A 21579-nucleotide genomic window follows, 5' to 3' on the forward strand; every position below is an offset into this window, starting at 1 on the left:
CCAGATAGAGGTACTATTGCCGAGGACATTCTATGAAGGGTGAGCCATTTATGGCACCCTAATTGTATTCAGAAATATGCTTAATAATAAAACCCTCATATATACTGTATCGGTTTTCCCCAATTGGGTTTTTCTGGGGACGATTTTCCAAAAATAACAGTGTCCCTTGTGTTGTCTCAGTTTAGTTCAGTTGTTGATCGGTATATTTGTGAACGCTGCAATTGTGTTTACTTTGATGTTCAAGTTATTAAATAACTTGTTAATGTAAAGAACAAGTAGGAGATAGTAAACCAGATATTGTAGTAGGGGTTTCTAATGTATTAGATTAAGGAATTTCCACATGGTATTAGAGGGAGTATAGATCAAAGAGGACTGAAGACACTAGCCGAAGAAATCTGAGAATTTGCAGCAGAGAAGCAGCTGTCCCGAGAGACAACGTTGTTCCAGAGCTGAAGAGGCAAGAGGAGGAGTGACGCAGTGCAAAGAGGGTGACGCAGAGGCTCACGCAGAGCCTGCGTTAGCATTCTGAGCCAGGAGAAGGGCCAGCGTAGAGGCAGAGGGGCAGAACAGGCTCACGCAGAGCCACGTCATCCTTCTCAGCTAGGAAGGATTGATGTAGTTGGCTGGGAGGAGCAGATTCAACCTATACCATGATTGCGCAGAGCCTGAAGGGCTCAGATTCTTCAGTTGCCGGGGCTAAGGGAGCTGTGCAGATTGTGATTTGAGGAGCTGGTGGGATGCTAGTTCTGTCAGTACAGAACAATGTCTAAGGAGACGGAACCAAGGTAGAGGGAAGCACTACCTCGACAAATTTCTAGCCAAGAAATCTAGATCCGAGTTGCAGTAGCAAAGGGGGATTGGAGAGGAGTGATTCGACAGTTGGCAGGAGGATTTCCAGGAGGGAAGTCGAGACTCAGAGGGAGTCTAGAAGAGGAGCAAAGATGGCAGTAAACGGATTGAGGGATCAAGACAGATTGGACGGGGCTTCCAATTTTGTCATCTGGAAGGCCAAGATCTTGGTAATCTTGGATAAACATCGCATCAAGGACTATGCCTTGAAAACCGTAGTTGTCCCAGTTGACCCAAATGCAAATGAGAAGTATGAGGAGGTCGAGGCAAAGGCAAAATGCATGATCTTAGACGGGGTCAAAGGTCATGTCATACCACATATTGCTGAGAAGAACACAACAAGAGAAATGTTGGAGACCCTGAGCACCTTATACCAAGGCTCTTCTGTGCAGCAAAATATGTTATTGGAGAATCAACTGAGGTCATATCAGATGCAAAAAGGAGAGGAGATAGATCACTTCCTTCCCAGGTTGCAAGGAATTCGCGGCCAGCTTACTTCTGTGCGGTCTACACTGAATCCATAGTTTATGGTCAGGACTGCTCTGAATGCAGTCTCCGAGGACTGGGAGATGTTTGTCCAAAGCATTTTGGGCAGAGTGACTCTCTCTAGTTGGGAGGAGATGTGGGCAACTCTTCGACAGGAAGAGATAAGGAGGTTGACCAAGGCGAGGAGTAGCGGTAAGGGAGTTCGAGTCAAGAAAGAGGAGGAAGAAGATGCGGCTCTAGCATCTGTGGAAAAGCAAGGGGTTCAAAAGAGGAAGAAGAAGGACATCTCCAAGGTCAAGTGCTTCAACTGTGGGGAGCTAGGACATTATGCATCTCAGTGCCCCAGGAAGAAAGGCAAGGGAGAAGCTTCCGACTCAAAGGCAACTCTAGCAAAGGCGGAGAAGGATGTCGGGATGGATGACGATTGTGCCATGAGTGCTTATGCACCTCTAGAGAAGAGGTGGGGAAACATCGAGTTGTAGTCAGGAAGCAGGGTCCTTGAGGTGCTCAAACTCTTGGATCACATCTGGCTATGGGAGCCCTTAATGACAGTAGCATGATGATAGGTGTTGGGTGGAGCAAAGTGTGATGGAGCAGCAAGGCAGGGATAGAGTGCAAAAATCTGAAGCAACGTAGTGGAGGTTGCAGCAGTGCGAGAGCCACAAAGGTGTTTGCAGTAGCGCAGTGGCAACAGAGTGTGCACAAGATAGCAGCAGAGGTAGCTTCAACATCATGAGCCTTCCAGACTGACCAGGATGTCAGTGTTTGGGTGAAGTCAGTTACTTACTTCTCGGTAACTGAGTTGCAGTGCAACAGTTAGCAGTGGCAGTGCTATGGGTAGCATGAGGCAACGTTTTGAGAGGGAGCTGCAGTACAGATGTAGCAGTGGCAGTGGTAGTGTCATGGGCAGCAGTGCAGTGGATGTGAGGCAGCAGGCCAAGCTTCAGCATAGGTACCGATGCAAAGGATCAGTGTGATGCTTCTATGGTGAGGCATTACTAGAGCACATTCCTCGCTAAGAGGGAGTGTTGATTTTTTGTAGCATCGAATGTGCTCTAGCCATGAAAATTGGTGGAGAGGCTAAGGCACATGAGATCTCCAAGACCCAGAAATCGTTTGGAGAAATTCCACTCGGATGAAGAGATATTAAAATAATTAATATTTTTAATGGGGTTCCTAAGTCTAAACTTAGGAAAATTAAAATATTAATGTGTATTAATATAAAATGGGTGAGAAAGTTCTAAGAGATGAGGATCAAGCCAGATCTAATCTTAGCCATTGATTAGGGACTTAATCTCGGCCGTTGAATCATCAACAAGAAAGGTATAAGAGGAGGCTTGAGGGTCAGTTGGAGACACACCAAGAGAGATCAAGAATTCGATTTTCTGGGGCTGGGTTTGCTGAGGAAATCGAGTTAGAGATTAGTTGCAGTGAGGGGCAGTTTAGCAAGGGATTTCGATCCAAGGCTTAAGAATACATATCAGAGAGGCAACAAAGTGCTGGAAGAGGCAGCGCAAAGCCTAGGAGGGTTGATGCAGACGCTAAGGAGGCTAGTGCAGAGGACGCAAAAGTTGTAGAGGCAAACCCAGAGGACGCAGAAAGCCGCAGAGGCTGACGCAGAGGGTTGTAGAGGCTGACGCTGGGCTGAAGAGGCTGTGCTGAGGAGGTTCTATGCAGTGTTGTTAAAAGCGCGATTTAATCGCGCTTTTTTCCTTTAGGCGATTTAATCGCGCTTTTTATGGGTAAAAAACGGCGATTTTTTTCCTAAAAAAGCGTGGGGGGCGGTGGCAGCGGGTTTTATAATTCGAATTTCGATTTTTTTTTGGTTCATTTGGACTGTGGGCACGCGTAGGAGGAGGAGAACGTGTTGGAGAGAGGAGCTGGAGGGTTTGTGAGCAAATCTAAGTGCTTGTAGGACAAATTCAAGAGGAGACCACCAATTTCTCCATAAAAACGGTATGTGGATTAATTTTTTTTTGTTTTCCTTGTTTAAAAACATTGTTTTTCATTGTTTTTGGTTGGGAAACTTCATATGGGCACCATTTTCCTTTTGTTTTCATTGTTTTTAAAGAATTTTTTGTATTTTTTCATTGATTTGGGATGGGTAAATTGGTATGACTATGGGAATCAATTTTTTATTTTTTTTTTCATTTTTTTAAAACATTGTTTATGTTTTTTCATTGTTTTTGGCATTTGCCATTTGGTTGGGTAACTTGGGTTTGGAACTTTGGATTCTGGAAAATTGTAACTTGTAATTTTGTAAATGCTAAATTGTAATCCTAAATTTTTATTTCCTAATCCTTGTTTTCCCATAGGTTTGCAAATTCAAAATTCAAAAACAAACATGCCAAGGAAATTGGATCCTTTTTGGGAATATGGTGAACCTAAAGCTCCGAATGATAGACAAAACTTGAATTGCAAGTTGTGTGGAAAGGACATACGCAGGGGGGGGGCGTCCAGGTTGAAGTTTCACCTTGCACAAATCTCTGGACATGATGTGGGGCCCTGTATAAATACTGTCAGGCCAGGTTAGCTCAGAATTAATGAGCCAAAACAACTGTGTGATATTATTCATTCAACTATTATTATTTATACAAATACAAAAACTGATCAGTTCATCTTCTAGATGACTGTCCGACTTCACCTCATCCGTTTCGGATTAGGTGTCAACATTCCCCCCCTTAATCTGAAGGGATGTTGGTGAGTCCAAGCATCGTTCTGAATCTTTCAAGCTTTTCTCTTCCAAGCGCTTTGGTGAAGATGTCTGCAATTTGCTCGTTTGTGGAACAATGACGGAGATGGATTGTTTTGGCCTCAACATGATGTCGGATCAGATGATATTTAGTATTGATGTGCTTAGTGCGATCATGGAACTTTGGGTTCTTGGCCAACTTTATTGCAGATGTGTTATCAATCATGAGTGGAGTTGATTGTATTTGTTTTACCTGCAAATCCTCAAGAATTTTCCTGAGCCACACAATTTCTTTCGTTGCTTCAGCTGCTGCCACGTATTCTGCTTCTGTTGTGGAATCTGCTGGTACTGATTGTTTGCGTGATCTCCAGGAGACAGCTCCTGATCCAAGACTCATAGCATATCCTGAAGTAGATACCCCAGTTTCTTTGTCTCCATCGAAGTCTGAATCAGAGTATCCAATCAAGTTGAAGTCGTCCACCTGTGTATACTTGATTCCAAGGTCTTGAGTTCCCTTCAAGTACCTTAGAACTCTTTTTGCAGCAGACCAATGTCCCTCACAAGGCTTTTGCATAAACCTGGAGAGGATTCCAACAGCAAATGAAATGTCTGGTCTGGTAGTAGTGAGGTAGATGAGACTTCCTACAAGCTGTCTATACCTTGTTGCATCCTCAAATTCCTTTCCTTCAGTAGATGTGAGCTTCAAGTTTTGTTCCATTGGAGTAGAAAGGGGATTGCACTCTGTCATGCCAAATCTGTATAACAAATCTCCAATGTATTTCTTTTGAGAAAGAAATATGGACTTTGGATGTTGGGTTACTTCAATGCCAAGATAGTAATGAACATAGCCCAAATCAGTCATTTCAAAATTTTTTCCTAATTCTTTCTTTATGGATGCAATATAGCTTTCATTGTTCCCTGTCATTAAAAGATCATCTACATATACCACAAGATATACAACTGTTTTGCCAACTTTCTTGACAAATAAAGTTGCATCATCAAGATCAAAATGTTTGAAGTTGAGTTTCAGAAGATGCTCAGTTAGTTTTTCATACCAGGCTCGTGGTGCTTGTTTGAGGCCATACAAGGACTTCACAAGTTTGCATACTTTGTGTTCATGTCCTTTCACAGCAAATCCTTCAGGCTGGGACATAAAAACATTCTCTTTTAGATCTCCATTCAAGAATGCAGTTTTTACATCCATTTGATGGACTTTCCAACCGTTCTGAGCAGCTAGTGCAAAGAGTGTCCGGATGGTGGCCCATTTTGCAGTGGGAGCAAAAGTTTCCTCGTAATCGACCCCTTCTTTCTGTGCAAAACCTTTTGCCACAAGCCTAGCTTTGTGCTTGTCAAGTGAGCCATCAGCTTTGTACTTGTTCTTGTAGACCCACTTGCAGCCAATTGGTTTGGTTCCAAATGGAGGATCAACCAGCTTCCAAGTGCCATTCTTTATGAGGGCATCATACTCCTTCTGCATCGCTTCTTTCCATTCATCATAAGAAGCAGCTTCTTTGAAGGAAGTTGGTTCAAAATTTGTAGACAAGTTCAATTCACAATCATAAGTAACATCCATATCAACAGGTGAATTAGAGTTATCTACGTCACCTCCATCTTGTCGATTTGAATTTCGGGTTCCTGTTTTTCCAATTTCATCAGGATGAACACTTTCAAGTGTCTTTGTCAGCCACTTTGGGGGACCTTTTTGAGATGGTCCAGGCTGTTCTGTTGATTGAGTTGGGTCTGAATCAAGATTGAGTCTCCCAATTCTATCAATTACATCACTTAAAGCATCATCCGTTGTTGGAGTGTCATGCAGGGGAGATTGTTCTTCAGAAGAAGATTCCACATGTTGATCTAGTATAGGAATCCCCCCTTCAAGATGTGGAATCTGATTATCAAACTCTTGGAATGATTTTGGTTTTGTGAATCTATCCAAGCGATCAAGTTGCCGCTCAACAACACTGTCAGATTTGGATGATTCAAGAAAAATGACATCTCTAGATAAAACAAACTTTTTATTTACTTCATCATAAAGGCGGTATGCTTTAGATGTGTTTGAATACCCCAGGAAGATACACTTACGACTTCTAGCACCAAGTTTGTTTCTATGTACCTTTGGTATTAAAGCATAACAGGTGGAACCAAATATCCTGAGATGTTTTACCGAAGGAACATGTCCATACCACAATTCATAAGGAGTCTTGTTTCTTATAGCACTAGATGGACATCTATTCTTTATATATGCAGCACATAGAACAGCATCAGCCCAAAACATTGTCTTTACATTTTTGAAGAAAAGCATGGATCGTACCATATTCAAAATTGTTCTGTTCATTCTTTCAGCTACACCATTCTGTTGAGGATTATAAGGCACAGTTGTTTGATGTTTAATCCCATGTTGGCGAAGATAGTGTTCAAATTCATTTGATGTATATTCTTTTCCATTATCAGTGCGAATAGACCCAATATGAGATTGTGCATCATTTTCAATCCATTTATGAAAATTCTTGAATGTTTGAAAAGCATCAGATTTGTTCTTCAATAAGTAAACCCAACACATTCTGGTGTAATCATCAATAAATGTCATGATATATTTATTTCCATTTGCAGAAGAAACAGGCATTGGACCACATAAATCTGAATGAATAAGTTCAAGCTTCCTATGTGCTCTTGAATGTGAATCATGAAAAGACTGTTTGCTGTGCTTTCCTAGAATGCAAGCATCACATTGTTTATGTTTTCTAGGAATTGTAGGCAAACCAGCAACACCATTTTTCTTCAACAAGCGGAGACTATCATAGTTTAAATGTCCAAATCTAGCATGCCATAATAAACTTGATGGAAGTGCACCTTCTTCATGATGAGAAATATATGAGAAATGCTGTGCATGAGCAGAGGTTCCTTGCAGTTTAAGGAGTCTTTATTCTTCTATACCCCTCATGACAAGTGAGTGGTCAGATGCCTTTCTTACCTCAAGCTTGCCATCAAACATGTGAATGGAGTGACCTTGCTGGCGGATGTGGACCAGGGACAACAAGTTTCTCTTCAGCTGTGGGAGATATAGAACATGATCCAGAAGAAAGTCTGGAAGACCAGGCAGTTTAAGCCTGATTGTGCCAAGCCCTGATGGCTTGATTTTTGACTGATCTGCAAAGTATACTGCTCCATCAACATTGTTAGTGAAATCTTCAAAGAAATCTCTCCTATGAGTCATATGACAGGTTGCTTCTGAATCAAGCAACCAGTCATTTTTCGAAGAAGCAAGTGAAGCATTAAACAAATCTTCATTTACTCCAATATTACATTGTGCCTCAATATAGTGTGCAGATTCAGGTGCTTTACCTTTGTCTGAGTCATCAGTTTTACCTTTCTGCTGATTTCTTCTCTGCTCAACTTTGTCCCATGGTAGCTTGCATGTAGAAGCATCATGTGATCCATTTCGTTTGCAGCGAATGCAACGCAGATCTGCCTTTTCTGCTTGAGAATGTCGCCCCCCCTGCCTCTGAAGTATCTTCCTCTTCCTCTTCGTCCACCTCTTCCTCTTGCAGAATCTTGAGCAGGATGCTTTTCTTTGTGAGCAAGGCAAACAGTCTCTTCAGAAGATTCAGGGACTGTTTTCTTTCCAAAGGCTTTCTCTCTTTCAGCAAACTTTTTCACAAGAGAGTCAAAGGTTATATCTTTAAGGTTTCCATTTGCTTGTAAAGACTCAAGATAATTGGAGTAGGTAGGATAGAGTGCTTTGAGAAAGGCAATAAGAGAGATATCCAGCTCAACCTTAGTGGATTTTATATCATGCATTATAGACTTTATTTCAGATGCAAGAGCAAGAGGATCATTATTTTTCAGTTCAAGAGTGAAGAGTTTAATCATGAGCTGAACAACTTCAAGTGCAGAATGTGTATCATAGAGTTCTTTCAGCTTTTGTATAGCTTCAAAGGTAGTGGAATAGCAGGAAATATGACGACTTACTTCCTCATTGACAGATGCTGCGATCAATGCAAAGGCTTTGCTGTTCTTGTTTTGCCAAATGGCGAGTTCTTTGTCTGATGTGGGCTGCACAGGGTCTCTGTCTTCTTCTCCGACACACACACCTTTCCACAGCTCATTGTAGATAAGGGTGTGTTTTACCATCCGGGACCATTCAGAATAGTTCTCCTTGCCATTGAGAACTATTCCGACCATAGAAATGATTGAATGCATTCTGTAAAAAAAATTATCTCTGCCAAAAACACTTCTGTTGAGAGAAAAAAAATCCTTATATGATTGCCTTATGCAATTTTATTTTTCTTCTAACATTCCAACAGTATATATATATCACTGCTCACATATATATATCATTGTTCAACAAAACAAGGGCGCTCAATAGTGTTCACTGTTCAAAGACTGCTCACATATATCACTATATTACTGTTTAACAAAAAAATTAGGGCGCTCACTGCTTTTCCATATATCAATATCTCAAAAAAATAGCGCTCACATATATATGACTGCTTACATATATCAATATCTCAACAAAAATGGCGCTCATATGTATATATATGTCACTGTTCAACAAAGGCGCTCATATGAAAATATATATGTCTATCATTAAACTCAATATTCTCAATATATATATCAGTATTAAACTCAATATATATCCGCATTAAACTCAATATATATCCGCAGGTTTCAATATATCACTGCGCAGGTCTCAATAGCACACACCATCACTTCTTTCACCACAGCTTCAATCCGGTTATCTTAGAATCATATGAATTAGGACGTTCACATCTTAAAACTTATTCCCATGAATAAACAATGAAATCCGCCTTCGGCTTTAGACGAAAGAACGCTTCAGTTTCCAACTTTATTGACAAGAAGCGGTGGACAGGTATGCGAGAGCAGGTGTCTCAGCTCGAGACCGAGCTTGATACTAAAAATATTTCAGACACAGAGCAGCGAGAGCCAAACAATACGAGGAAAGTTTCAGATATTGAGCGAAGAAAGTTTCAGATATTGAGCAGCATGAGGCATATAATGGGCAGATGCAGCTCAAACGCAGGCTTCAATATGTTAACGGCATAACATTACAGGCATAAACGCTGGCTTCAATTCATTAAAGGCATTAAAGGCGCAGTCACCACAGTTCTATATACCATCACCATTCACCATGTCAGTGCAGGTTACAAATAAAATATGCCCACAGCTTCAAATGTATATACCCACAGCTACAAATGAAAAACGCAGTCACAAAGAAACCATAAACGCAGTCACTTCTTTCACCAAAGCTTCAATACCGACCAATGGAGTTTCGACCAGGATACACCAGCAGCGTTCAGTCCATAAACACGCAGCAATAAACGCAGGTTTCAATAACATTAAAGGCACAGCTCTCAATACGTTAAACACTGGCTTCAATACGCAGGTTTCAATAACATTAAAGGCACAGCTCTCAATACATTAAAATGCAGGAGTCTTCAGCAACAAAACGCAGGAGTCTTTTTTTTTTAAAAACGCAGTCCATATGAACAATAGCCCAAACGTTAAACAACACAGTCCACAGCTCATACCTCCAAAAACGATACCTCAATTCAAGTACTGGCAGCAACGTACTTAATGGCAGAGGGCGCAGAGAGCATATGCAGCGCTGGTGCGCCAGGGAGCAGAGGCAGCAGAGGAGTTACGCTATTTCTGGAACCTGGGGACCTGGGCTCTGATACCATGTCAGGCCAGGTTAGCTCAGAATTAATGAGCGCAAAACAACTGTGTGATATTATTCATTCAACTATTATTATTTATACAAATACAAAAACGGATCAGTTCATCTTCTAGATGACTGTCCGGCTTCACCTCATCCGTTTCGGATTAGGTGTCAACAAATACAAATCCTGAACTTATCCAAAGAGCCATGAGAGCATTGGGAGAATTAGAGCACACTAGAGAGGCCAAAGAAGAACTCAAAAGGCAACTAAAAAGGTCAGCTGAAGGAAGTGGGCCAAGTGGCACTGGTTCTACTGCAGCATCAGTCAATCCGGTAGCTGCATCATCATTTTTTGTTCCTCGAACCACACCTGGTTCACAACCATCTATCGGTTCAATGCTAAAAAGAACTGAAAAAGAACAAGCTGACAGGTTGATGGCAAAATTTCTCCTCTGGAGTGATATTCCTTTCAGCATTGTAAGGAATAATCCATTTTTCCAACCTACTGTTGATGCTATTGCCAGTGTTGGCCCGGGGTACAAAATCCCTTCTTATCATGATTTCAAAGGCCGGATTCTTCAAGATGAAAAGCGTGACTGCACCCAAAGATTGGAGGATTTTAGGGCATCATGGGCACAAACAGGATGCACTGTTATGTCAGATGGTTGGACTGACCAAAAGGGGAGAACCCTTATAAACTTCTTGGTTAGTTGTCCCAAGGGGACTATGTTTATCAAATCTGTTGATGCATCTCATCAAATCAAAGATGCAAGAACTTTATGTGATTTGTTGGATGTGTTTATTTTGGAGGTGGGTGAACAACATGTTGTCCAAGTCATAACGGACAATGCTGCAAATTATGTTGCTGCTGGTAGAATGCTTATGGACAGGCATCCTACTTTATTTTGGACACGTTGTGCTGCCCATTGTATTGATTTCATGTTAGAGGACATAGGGAAAATTCCCTTTGTCAAAGATATTGTTGACTCATCAAAAAGCATCACAAAATTTATATATAATCATACATCTGTGCTTAGCTTGATGAGAAGATTCACCAACAACAAAGAGTTGGTGCGCCCCGCCATTACACGGTTTGCCACGAGTTTCATATCTCTTCAATCCCTCGTGAATTCTATGTGGGATGTGAAGAGAATGTTTCTTTCAGAGGAGTGGCGTGCTATGTCAATGAGCTGCAAACCAGAAGGAGAGGCCGTATGCAGACTAGTTTCATACCAGGAAGACTTTTGGGCGGGAGTGCAGGAGGTGTGCGTCGTTACTGAACCTTTGGTAAAGGTTCTTCGGTTGGTTGATGGTGAGAAGCCCGCAATGGGCTATTTGTATGAAGCCATGGACAGGGCCAAAGAAGCCATTCGGGCCTACTATGATGATAAGGGAGATGATGGGTTTCAGAAACAACTCCTTCTATGGGGAGTGATTGATGAGCGATGGAACAACACACTCCATCGTCCCATTCATGTTGCTGGGCTTTTCCTGAACCCTGCATTTTCTTATGCATGTGGGTTTGATTTTGATGCTGAGATCATGGATGGATTCTTATCCTGTGTCTAGAAGATGGTGCGATCTCCAGAACAACGTATAGAGATCTCTAAACAAATTGAGACATATAAGATGGCAGGTGGCACATTTGGCTTTGAGATGGCTGTCACTGATAGGACGATTAAAATGCCAAGTATTTTTTAGTTTGTAACTTTGTTTCAAATTTCATTGTCTCTTCAAATTCCATTTTTTTCTTATGTTTATTTAAAATTTTATTTGTAATTTTGTTGTAGATGCATGGTGGAAGATGTATGGTGGCAGAGTACCCCTTTTGCAAAAGCTTGCCGTACGCATCCTCAGCCAAACATGCAGCTCCTCAGTATGTGAGCGCAACTGGAGTGTATTTGAAAAAATACACAACAAGAAGCGCAACAGGTTAACACTTAAACATTTAAAATATTGCGAATTTCCAAATAAATTTTTGAATTCATTAAACAATATTTTTTTTATAATATTAATTATTAATTATTATTTCATGATCTTTGTACAGGTTGGAGTCCCAACGACTTAATGACATGGTCTATGTCTACTACAATCTTCGATTGTGGGTGAGGCAACTTGAGAGGACACCTGATGTGGATGCCATTTCATTGGATGGGATTGACACCACTGCTGCATGGAGGGTTGAGGCCGAGAGGCCTCTCATGGATTCTGCTGATGATTGGTTAGTGCAGGATGTAGTGGAGGGGGAGGGGGAGGAGGAGGAGCAGGAGGAGGAGGTGACACCGCCTACCTGGGCTACCACTAGGACCAGTAGAGGACGTGGTCTACCTCCTGTAGCTCATACTTCTAGTTCTTCAGCTTCTAGAGCACATCAGACTCCACTGCCATTTCCACCAGCACAGGCACCAGCATCTACATCTAGAGGGAAAGAGAAAGCTGTGAAATTTTCTCGCAAGAAGGGCAGAGGAAATCAATAGGATTAGACTTTCATTTTATTGTATATGAGTCTATGACATTATGACATGATGAGATACATTATCATATTTTTTGTTGATATTTTGAGGCTGAGCTGGGACTTAGGAGTCAGGGCTTACTATTCAGGACATGATTCAATGTTATGTGTGATTTTAGCGCTAGAAATAATATTAAACATTTTATATATTAGTTTTCTTATCATATTTATGTGTCAAAGTATTTATTTTATGTTGTAGATGGTTTAGATATTAAAAAAATTGAAAAAAAATGAATATTTTTGTACCAAACGCTTTTTTCCGCTTTTTTCCCGATTTTTCCAAATTTTCCGCTTCATTCCCGGCGCCGATTTAATCCCGCTCGCGCTTTTCACAACATTGGTTCTATGGGGCAGACTGAGAGTAGATCAACCAGGAGAGGGTGACGCAGTTCCAAAGAGGGTGACGCAATTCTAGAGGAGTGCTTGGTGTTGAGTTGGGGTAGCATCGGATGTGCTCTAGCCATGAAAATTGGTGGAGAGGCTAAAGCACATGAAATTTCCAAAACCCATAAATGGTTTGGGTAGAATCTAACCTGTTTGGGAGATATTAAAATAATTAATATTTTTAATGGAGTTCGTAAGTCTAAACTTAGGAAAAATAAAATATTAATGTGAATTAATATAAAACTGAGTTAGAATGGTCCAAAAGTCATGGATCAATCCAAATCTAATCTTAGTCGTTGATTAGAGATTTAATGTTGGTCGTTGATGGACCAACGAGAAAAGTATAAGAGGAGGCTTGAGGGTCAGTTGGAGGACACACCGAGAGAAATCAAGAACTCAATTTCTGGGGCAGGGTTTGCTGAGGAAATTGAGTGAAGTGATCTGAGTTGCAGCTAAGGGGCAGTGAATACATAGCAGAGAGGCAGAGTTAGTACCGGGAGGATCAACGCAGAAGTCGAAAGAGGTTAATGCAGAGCTAGCTAGAGGTCACGTAGAGGCAGCGAGAGGCCACGAAGAGGCAGCGAGGAGCTGCGCAGAGCTAGAGAGGGCCAGTGTGTGAGACACAGAGGCTCCAAAGGCTGATGCAGAGCCTCGAGAGGCTAACGCTGGGCCGGAAAGGCTGACGCAGGCCCTAGAGGTAGTGCTGGGAGATTTTTGTGAAGCAGATTGGAGCTGGAGAGCTGGATAGGGTGACACAGAGCAACAAAAGTTGTATTGTTGCTGTGGGATTGTTCATCCGGTGATTTATCTGGAATATTTGTCTTCGACTGAGAGGTACTACTGCCTTTGGCATTCTCTGTTGGGTGAGCCATTTCTGGCACCCTGGTTGTATTCTGAAACTGCATAATAATAAAACCCTCTGAATAGTTGCACCGGTTTTCCCGCATTGGGTTTTTCCGGGGACATTAGTCCAAAAACAACAGTGTCACTTGTGTGCTTGTTTCTTTCAGTTTATGATTTGTGTGTTGATACTATACTTGTATTTATTTTCAGTATTTACATGGTAAATAACTTGTTAAGTAACTGAACAAGTAGGAAGAAAGAAATCAGATAGTACATGAAGAATTTCTAACAGATAAACTTAGAAATTCCAACATGGTATCAGAGCGTGGTTGCAGATCACAGGATAACTGAAGGCATCAGCCGAGCGGAGCAACAGTAGCGGAAACAACTGTCCTGAGTGATAGAAGTTGTTCCTAGCAGAAAGCAGCAAGGAAGAGGTGGCGCAAAGAACTTGCGTCATCAGTTCGAGCTAGGAGGAGGATCAGCGCTGAGGCAGAGAGGAGCAGACCTGAGCTATGCAATGCCTGGTCATCTTTCTCAGTGAGGAAGGATTGACGCTGTGGCCAGGAGGTGTAGATTGTGCCGGTGCCAAGATTGCGTAGAGACTAGAGGCTCTAACCTTTAGATTGCTGGGGCATAGGAGGCTATGGGTAAGTTGCGGAGCGAAGCTGGTGGGGTACTGTGGACAGAACAGTACCTAATAGAGCAAGACCAAGGAGGGAGTTGCTACCGAGGATTTCTAGCCAAGAAATCTAGATCAGTGGTGCAGCTGCACAAACAATCGGAGTGGGGCATCTCGACATTGGCAAAGGGATTTTTAGAAGGGAAATCGAGGGTCAAAGGGAGTCAAACCGAGAACTTCCAAACGATAAGTTGAGAGACTTAGCAGTAGTCGATCAGAGGACTTCCAGGAGGGAAGTAGAGAGACTCGAAAGAGTCAAAAGAGGAGCAGTGAAATGGCAGTGAATGGGCTAAGAGATCAGGATAGACCGGACTGAGCTTTGAACTTTGTAGTCTGGAAGGCCAGGATCTTGTCCATTCTAGACAGGTGTCGCATCAAACACTTCGCCTTGAAAACGATAGCGGTCCCAGTCGACCTGACTAAAAATAAGAAGTATGAGGAGGCAATGGCCAGGGCTAAGTGCATCATTCTTGACGGGGTCAAGGATCATGTGGTACCACATATTGCCAAGAAGGGTACGACAAATGAGATGTGGGATGCCCTAAAGAAGTTGTATCAGCATACTTCCGTGCAGAGGAAGATGCTTCTAGAAAATCAGCTGCGGTCATACCAGATGTAGAGGGGAGAAAAGATAGATATCTTCCTCGAGCGATTGACAGAGATCCGGGATCAACTGACTTCCATAGGGGCCACGTTGGATGAGGAGATGTTGGTGAGGACCGCACTGAATGTAGTCTCAAAGGACTGGGAGGTTTTTGTCCAAAGCTTACTAGGCGGGTTGAACCTTTCGGATTGGGAGGAACTGTGGGCGGCTCTTCGTCAAGAAGAGATCAGACGACTGACTAAGGCAGGAAGCAGCAGCAAGGGGGTCAATATCAAAAAGGAGGAAGAGGAGGATGCTGCCCTACAATCTGCGGGAAAGCAGGAGAAACGGAAGAAGAAGTACCTCTCCAAGGTCAAATGCTTCCACTGTGGGGAACTGGGTCACTATGCGAACCAGTGTTCGAGGAAGAAGAACAAGGGAGAGGCTTCTGAGACCAAGGCAGCACCAGCGACGGTGGAGAAAGAAGTGGAGACAGATGACGACTGTGCCATGAGTGCTCATGTGCCACTTGAGAGGAAGTGGGAAGACATCGAGCTATAGTCAGACGGACTATAGACGATGAGGGGCAGGATCCTCGAGGTACTCAACCTCTTGGATTATACCTAGCTACAGGAACCCCGAAGAGGAGTAGCAGGATCGACGGATGTGGATGGAGCAACAGAGAGTGCTACAGTGTAGGAGTCCCGGGAAAGCGTTAGGCAGCAGTGCGAGATGCATGGAGTTGTTGCAGCAGTGCAAAGGTCAGTAGAGGGAGCACTTGTCAGCGACAGAGGGAGCTTCAGCATCGGGAGTGTTTCTAGCCTGATAGAGATGTCAGAGTTGGGAGGATCAGTTACTTACTTCTCAGTAACTGAGTTGCAGTGCAGCGGTTAGCAGTGGCAGTGCTATGGGCAGCACGATACAACATGATGAGAGGGGATGCAGTGCAAATGCGGTAGTGGCAGTGGTAGGGCCATGGTCAGCAGCGTGGATGGAGAGGGAGCTGTCGTACAGATGGAACAGTGGCAGTGGCAGGGCCATGGGCAGCAGTACAGGATGCAGTAGTGCAGAGGATGGTGGGCAGGGAAGCCTGGCATCAGCACAGGGACCGATGTTGTATGATCAGGGTGATACTCAGTGAGGAGTATTACTAGAGCACAATCCTTGCTAAGCGGGAGTGTATATTTGGGGTAGCATCGGATGTGCTCTAGCCATGAAAATTGGTGGAGAGGCTAAAGCACATGAGATCTCCAAGACCCAGAAATGGTTTGGGCAGAATCTAACCAGTTTGGGAGATATTAAAGTAATTAGTATTTTTAATGGAGTTCCTAAGTCTAAACTTAGAAAAAATAAATATTAATGTGAATTAATATAAAACTGAGTTAGAATGGTCCAAAAGTCATGGATCAAGCCAAATCTAATCTTAGCCATTGATTAGAGATTTAATGTCGGCCGTTGATGGACCAACAAGAAAAGTATAAGAGGAGGCTTGAGGTCAGTTGGAGGACACACCGTGAGAGATCAAGAACTCGATTTTCTGGGGCAAGGTTTGTTGAGGAAATTGAGTGAAGTGATCTGAGTTGCAGCTGAGGGGCAGTGAATACATAGCAGAGAGGCAAAGTTAGTACCGGGGGGATCAGTGCAGAAGCCGGGAGAGGTTGACGCAAAGCTAGCTAGAGGCCACGCAGAGGCAACTAGACGCATCCAGGAGTTGCACAGAGCCAGAGAGGGCCAACATGTGAGACGCAGAGGCTCCAAAGGCTGACGCAGAGCCCCGAAAGGCTGACGCTGGCCCTAGAGGTAACGCTGGGAGATTTTCGTGGGACAGATTGGAGCTGGAGAGCTGGATAGGGTGACGTAGTCCCTATCAGGGTGACACAGAGCAGTAGAAGCTGTATTGTTGCTGTGGGATCGTTCATCCAGTGATTTAGTTGGAATATCTGTCTCCGGCTGAGAGATACTACTACTGAGGGCATTCTTTGTTGGGTGAGCCATTTCTGGCACCCTAGTTGTATTCCGAAATTGCATATTAATAAAACCCTCTGAATAGCTGCACCGGTTTTCCCGAATTGGGTTTTTCCGGGGACATTAGTCCAAAAACAACAGTGTCACTTGTGTGCTTGTTTCTTTCAGTTTATGATCTGTATGTGTTGATACTGTACCTGTATTTATTTTCAATATTTACATGGTAAATAACTTGTTAAGCAACTGAACAAGTAGGAAGAAATAAATTAGATAGTACAGGAAGAATTTCTAATGGATAAACTTAGAAATGCCAACACTTGGAGTAGCTTTCGCTGTCCAACACAAGGAACAATCAAAGTCACTATGGGGTTGATTTGCCGGAATATCTGTCTCCGGATAGAGGTACTACTGTCAAGGACATTCTCTGAAGGGTGAGACATTTCTGGCAATGTTGCATTAATCGTTATCGGGATATTATCGGCGAGGGGAAAAAATCGGAAAAAATCGTAAAAATCGGGAAAAAAATTGGTAAAAATCGGGAAAAAATCATAATATACAAAAATATTCATCTTTTTTCAACTTTTTAAATATCTAAAGCATCTACAACATAAAATAAATACATTGACACATAAATATGATAAAAGAACTAATATATAAGATGTGTAATATCATTTCTAGTGTTACATCACACATAATAGTGAATCATGTCCTGAATAGTAAGTCCTGACTCCTGAGTCCCAAGTCAACCTCAAAATATCAACAAAAAATATAATAATGTATCTCATATCATGAGTCATAATGTCATATACAATGAAATGAACCAAATAACTAAAGTCTAATACTACTGATTTCCTCTGCCCCTCTAGATGTAGATGTCGGTGGAGTTGGCAGTGGACTTTGCTGTGCTCTAGAAGCTGCAGAACTAGGAGCTACAGGAGGTAGACCATGTCCTCTACTGGTGACAGGGGTAGCTTGGGTAGGTTGTGTCACCTCCTCATAATTTTTTTTTTTAATTTTTTTCCCGCGATTTTTTCCCAAAAGAAAAAATCGCCGAAAAAAAATTGTTGTATTTATCGGGCGATAATATCGTCGGTTTTAAAAAACCACGATTTTATGATATAATCGCGATTAGTGCAACACTGATTTCCGGCACCCTTGTTGTATTCAAAAATTTGCTTAATAATAAAACCCTCATATATGCTGCACCGGTTTTCTCGAATGGGTTTTTCCGGGGATGAGTGTCCAAAAATAACGGTGTCCCTTGTGTTGTCTCAGTTTATTTCAGTTGTTGATCTGTATATTTGTGAAGGCTGCAATTGTGTTTACTTCGATGTTTATGTTATTAATAACTTGTTAATGCAAAGAACAAGTAGGAGATAGTGAACCAGATATTGCAGTAGGGGTTTCTGATGTATTAGATTCAGAAATTTCCACAGTGAGAAAATAGTCCACACACACAATAAAATACACACCAATATTTTTGGACTAAGTCCCTAGAAAAATATCCAAGGGAAAACAAATCTCGAAGGGAAAACTGGTGCAGCGGATGAGGGTTTATTTTATTATTATGCAGCTATAGAAATCCGAGTACAATACACTGGATACCCAATTGGCAATCCTCCGAAAAATATCTAGCAAAAATAATATGGAGAAAAATTGTCCCTCTGTAGACAAATTGGGTCTCCCTCTGGCCTGCTCGTTCTCTCTCCTCAGCAACATGGCTTGCCTGGAACTCACACTACTAGCATGGGAAATTTGTACTGCCTGCAATTCGACTCCAACTGAGTCGACCAACCTTCCTTTTCCTTTGGAAATGGTTCGCTCTGCTTTTCAGGCGATCTCCCGGCCTTCAACAACTCAATTGGCCCTTTTTCGGCACTGGCATTGGGTTTTGTGGTTGCTCGCACTAGCTATTTGGCCTCCCTTTTCCTGCCTCTCCGACACTGGAAAACTGCCGAGAAACTCCCCTGGAATTCTCTCTATTGCTCCCTTAATCACTGATGCTCACCTTCTCTGGCTCAAACCCTCTTCCTTACTGAATCACTGCGATTGGCTAGCTCGATCTGTTAAGGTAACTTATTCCCCTCTCGTGTCACTCTCTATCCCATCAACTTGCTCTTATAATATCTCGTTGGAGCTTCAATGACGATGATTAGAGCTTCATCAATGGCTAAGACCATCTTAGACTTCATCCATGTGAGTCTCTAGAGCATTGCTGATCTTCCTTAATTAATTCCCATTAATTAACCAGTTTTCCTAAGTTAGACTTAGGAAAAATTGAAATGATGGCTAATTAATTTAATTAAGGTGTTTCGCAAGCTTCTTTCGCGAAATATTTTCTGGGTTTTGGAGATCTTGTGTTCCTTAGCCTCTTACACACAAATCGAGACTAGAACACCTGTCCAATGCTACCAAAATCTAACATTATGCATATCATGTTGGTCAAAGATTTGCTCAAAGGCACCAAATGTTTAGGAATTTTATCCTTTTCACCCAAGTCAACTACTTCAAACATACCATCTAAACCATATCAATTAATTAGTCTATTGGTAAACTCTTTTTCACTTGTCACAAACCTCTCAATTTGCCTATATGGCCTATATATAACATCAGTTTGGAAATCTTCCATTTGTGATTGTCTCCAATGTTGGGTTGGATGAGACATGAACAGCGAGGGCAACAATAGCTATGTAATACATTTCGATTTTGACGACTCAAGGAGAAAACTGCAGTTTATGGTTTTAATTTCTTGTGTCTGTCATTTTGTCATCACTGATGTACTAATTGTATGATTGAATTTGTATCATCATCATGTAAATGTTTCAGCTTTTAAATTTAATTTTTTTTTGAATAATTGCCTGTATTTCATTTTTGCATGTGTAATTCACTATTTTGTTATATATATACACAAAATGTCCTTTGTATCCTGAACACTCTTATTTCTGTGTCTTTTGTGTCTTGTGTCATTGTGTCAGGGGACTTAGGTTAAAGGATAATAGGGTATTACTTGTTAAATATCCTAGTCTAAAATCTATTTGGCCTTTGTCTTGTATCTAATGATCTTTTGTCCACATGGTGTTGTCTTTAAAGTTTAAAGATTCATCCGTACATCTTCCGTGGCAGTGGGCTTATCACGATTATGGATATTTTAACATAAAAGGAATTCTAAATATTATTAAATAGTAAATCATAAAAATCAGTATTAAAAATTTTCATGCAATTATGGGCTGGTGCTAACGTACTTTGGAAAACTTCAAAATGGAGAAACAACTGTTTACTTTAAAATGGAAATATATAACAAGTGCATTACATATTGCGAGAAAAAATGTCATAGGTAATGCTAAAAGATCCATTGCAAGTATCTCAGATGGAAACGTAACAACCTTAATTTCTCTCTGTTAGAACTTAGAAGATATCATCACTATATTTATCTAGACATTTATATAAATGTGATTAGAGCTGGTTTCTAACATACTTTGTTATTTATTTTCTTGTTGCTTTTCAACTATACACAACTAGTCAAAAGTAACTCAAGTAGTTATGCATTTTATTTTTCTGATATCTTTTATTTGTTCATCGTATCATTCATCAACAGGAATCCACTGGTTTCATATATTTATGAGAGAGGCTGGCGTCAAAACTTTGCAAGTGGTGGCTTTCCAGGTCCTGATGAGGAGGTGCCTACTTTTGATTTCTCTGATTGGATGTGAACTGTAGTTTGGTACATCATAAGGGACATTTTTTGTCTTTTTCTGAATTGTTCCTGTTATGCATTAGGATCACTAATTTACAATTTACGTGGAATTCTGCTCTAATGAATGAGGAATACAAAACTTCTGGATTCTATTTGCAGCTTAAACTTGCTTACCTTTTTTCTTCTCTGATCTTCTCTTTTATCTTCCATTACTTGATGAGGGTGGTGCGGGTTGGAATGGGAAAGACTGAAGTTTGTCATTGCTAGACCACATCCTCTCTCTTATCAGTAAATAGTATTTTTATTTATTTGGTTCAAAGGAATAGTATTTAAGAGAGGTTTATGTTTCTAATCTGCAGTTCAGAATGGCACAAAAAATTTTGGAGCCTGCTGCAGGGGGTTTGCTGGTCGATGCCAGCTGTGGGAGCGGATTATTTTCCCGACGCTTCGCTAACAGTGGGCTTTATTCGGGGGTAGTGGCTCTTGACTTCTCTGAAAACATGTTGCGCCAGTGCTATGAGTTCATCAAACAGGATAAAGCTCTGTCTACAGTGTATGGCATTATAACTCATTCATGTGCTTTAAATAGAATGTTGCATAGTGGTAATAGAACACATTTATTTTTCCATCATTGGTTACAAACGAGTTTGTTCTACAAATGTGTTTTATCACTATTTGCTTTTCTGCAGTTGGGAAACATATCTTTATTTATTTATTTATATATATGTTGTGTTTCTCAGGAACCTAGCTCTGGTTAGGGCGGATATTTCAAGGCTTCCTTTTACAACAGGCTCTGTTGATGCTGTACATGCAGGTGCTGCATTGCACTGTTGGCCATCTCCCTCCTCGGCTGTAAGATTCACATCCTTTTTTCTTGTACAGAAGCCATAAAAAAATCAAAGTTGAATCTGCAAAGATTTCTATTTTCTGCATTTTCTTTTTCATTTTTTTTTCTCCTCTCTCAATTTGTAGACTTTGACATCTTTAGAGTATCCACCTAATATTCAATTATCCTCCTTGCCTTTCTTCTTGATAACTTCATGCTGCTCCATTGTAATTTGTGATAATGAATGTGAACCATAGGACTTCTGAAGGGACAAGTTGAAAATCTACAATGTATTTAAAATTAGATTGCAAGATACAATCAATCTTTTACTTATATCAAATCAACAAGACGTATATAGCTGTAAATAGCAATGCATGAAGAAC

At 41.4% G+C, this 21579-nt stretch overlaps 1 protein-coding gene across 1 annotated transcript in view; it reads left to right on the top strand.

Annotated features, from left to right (window-relative positions):
• LOC149197451 (putative methyltransferase At2g41040, chloroplastic) overlaps window positions 1-21579 on the top strand; it is a 180353-nt gene that overhangs the window by 124416 nt on the left and 34358 nt on the right. Inside the window, exons 4-6 of the mRNA XM_089405840.1 lie at window positions 20272-20353; window positions 20730-20923; window positions 21111-21222. Coding sequence (XP_089261966.1) covers window positions 20272-20353; window positions 20730-20923; window positions 21111-21222 — 388 coding nt within the window. The remainder of the gene's footprint in view (window positions 1-20271; window positions 20354-20729; window positions 20924-21110; window positions 21223-21579) is intronic.

This window comes from Pinus tabuliformis, chromosome 2_2, assembly GCF_031772625.1.
Source record: "Pinus tabuliformis cultivar Carrire ecotype Pingquan chromosome 2_2, CPIR1, whole genome shotgun sequence".
Lineage (NCBI taxonomy): Eukaryota > Viridiplantae > Streptophyta > Pinopsida > Pinales > Pinaceae > Pinus > Pinus tabuliformis.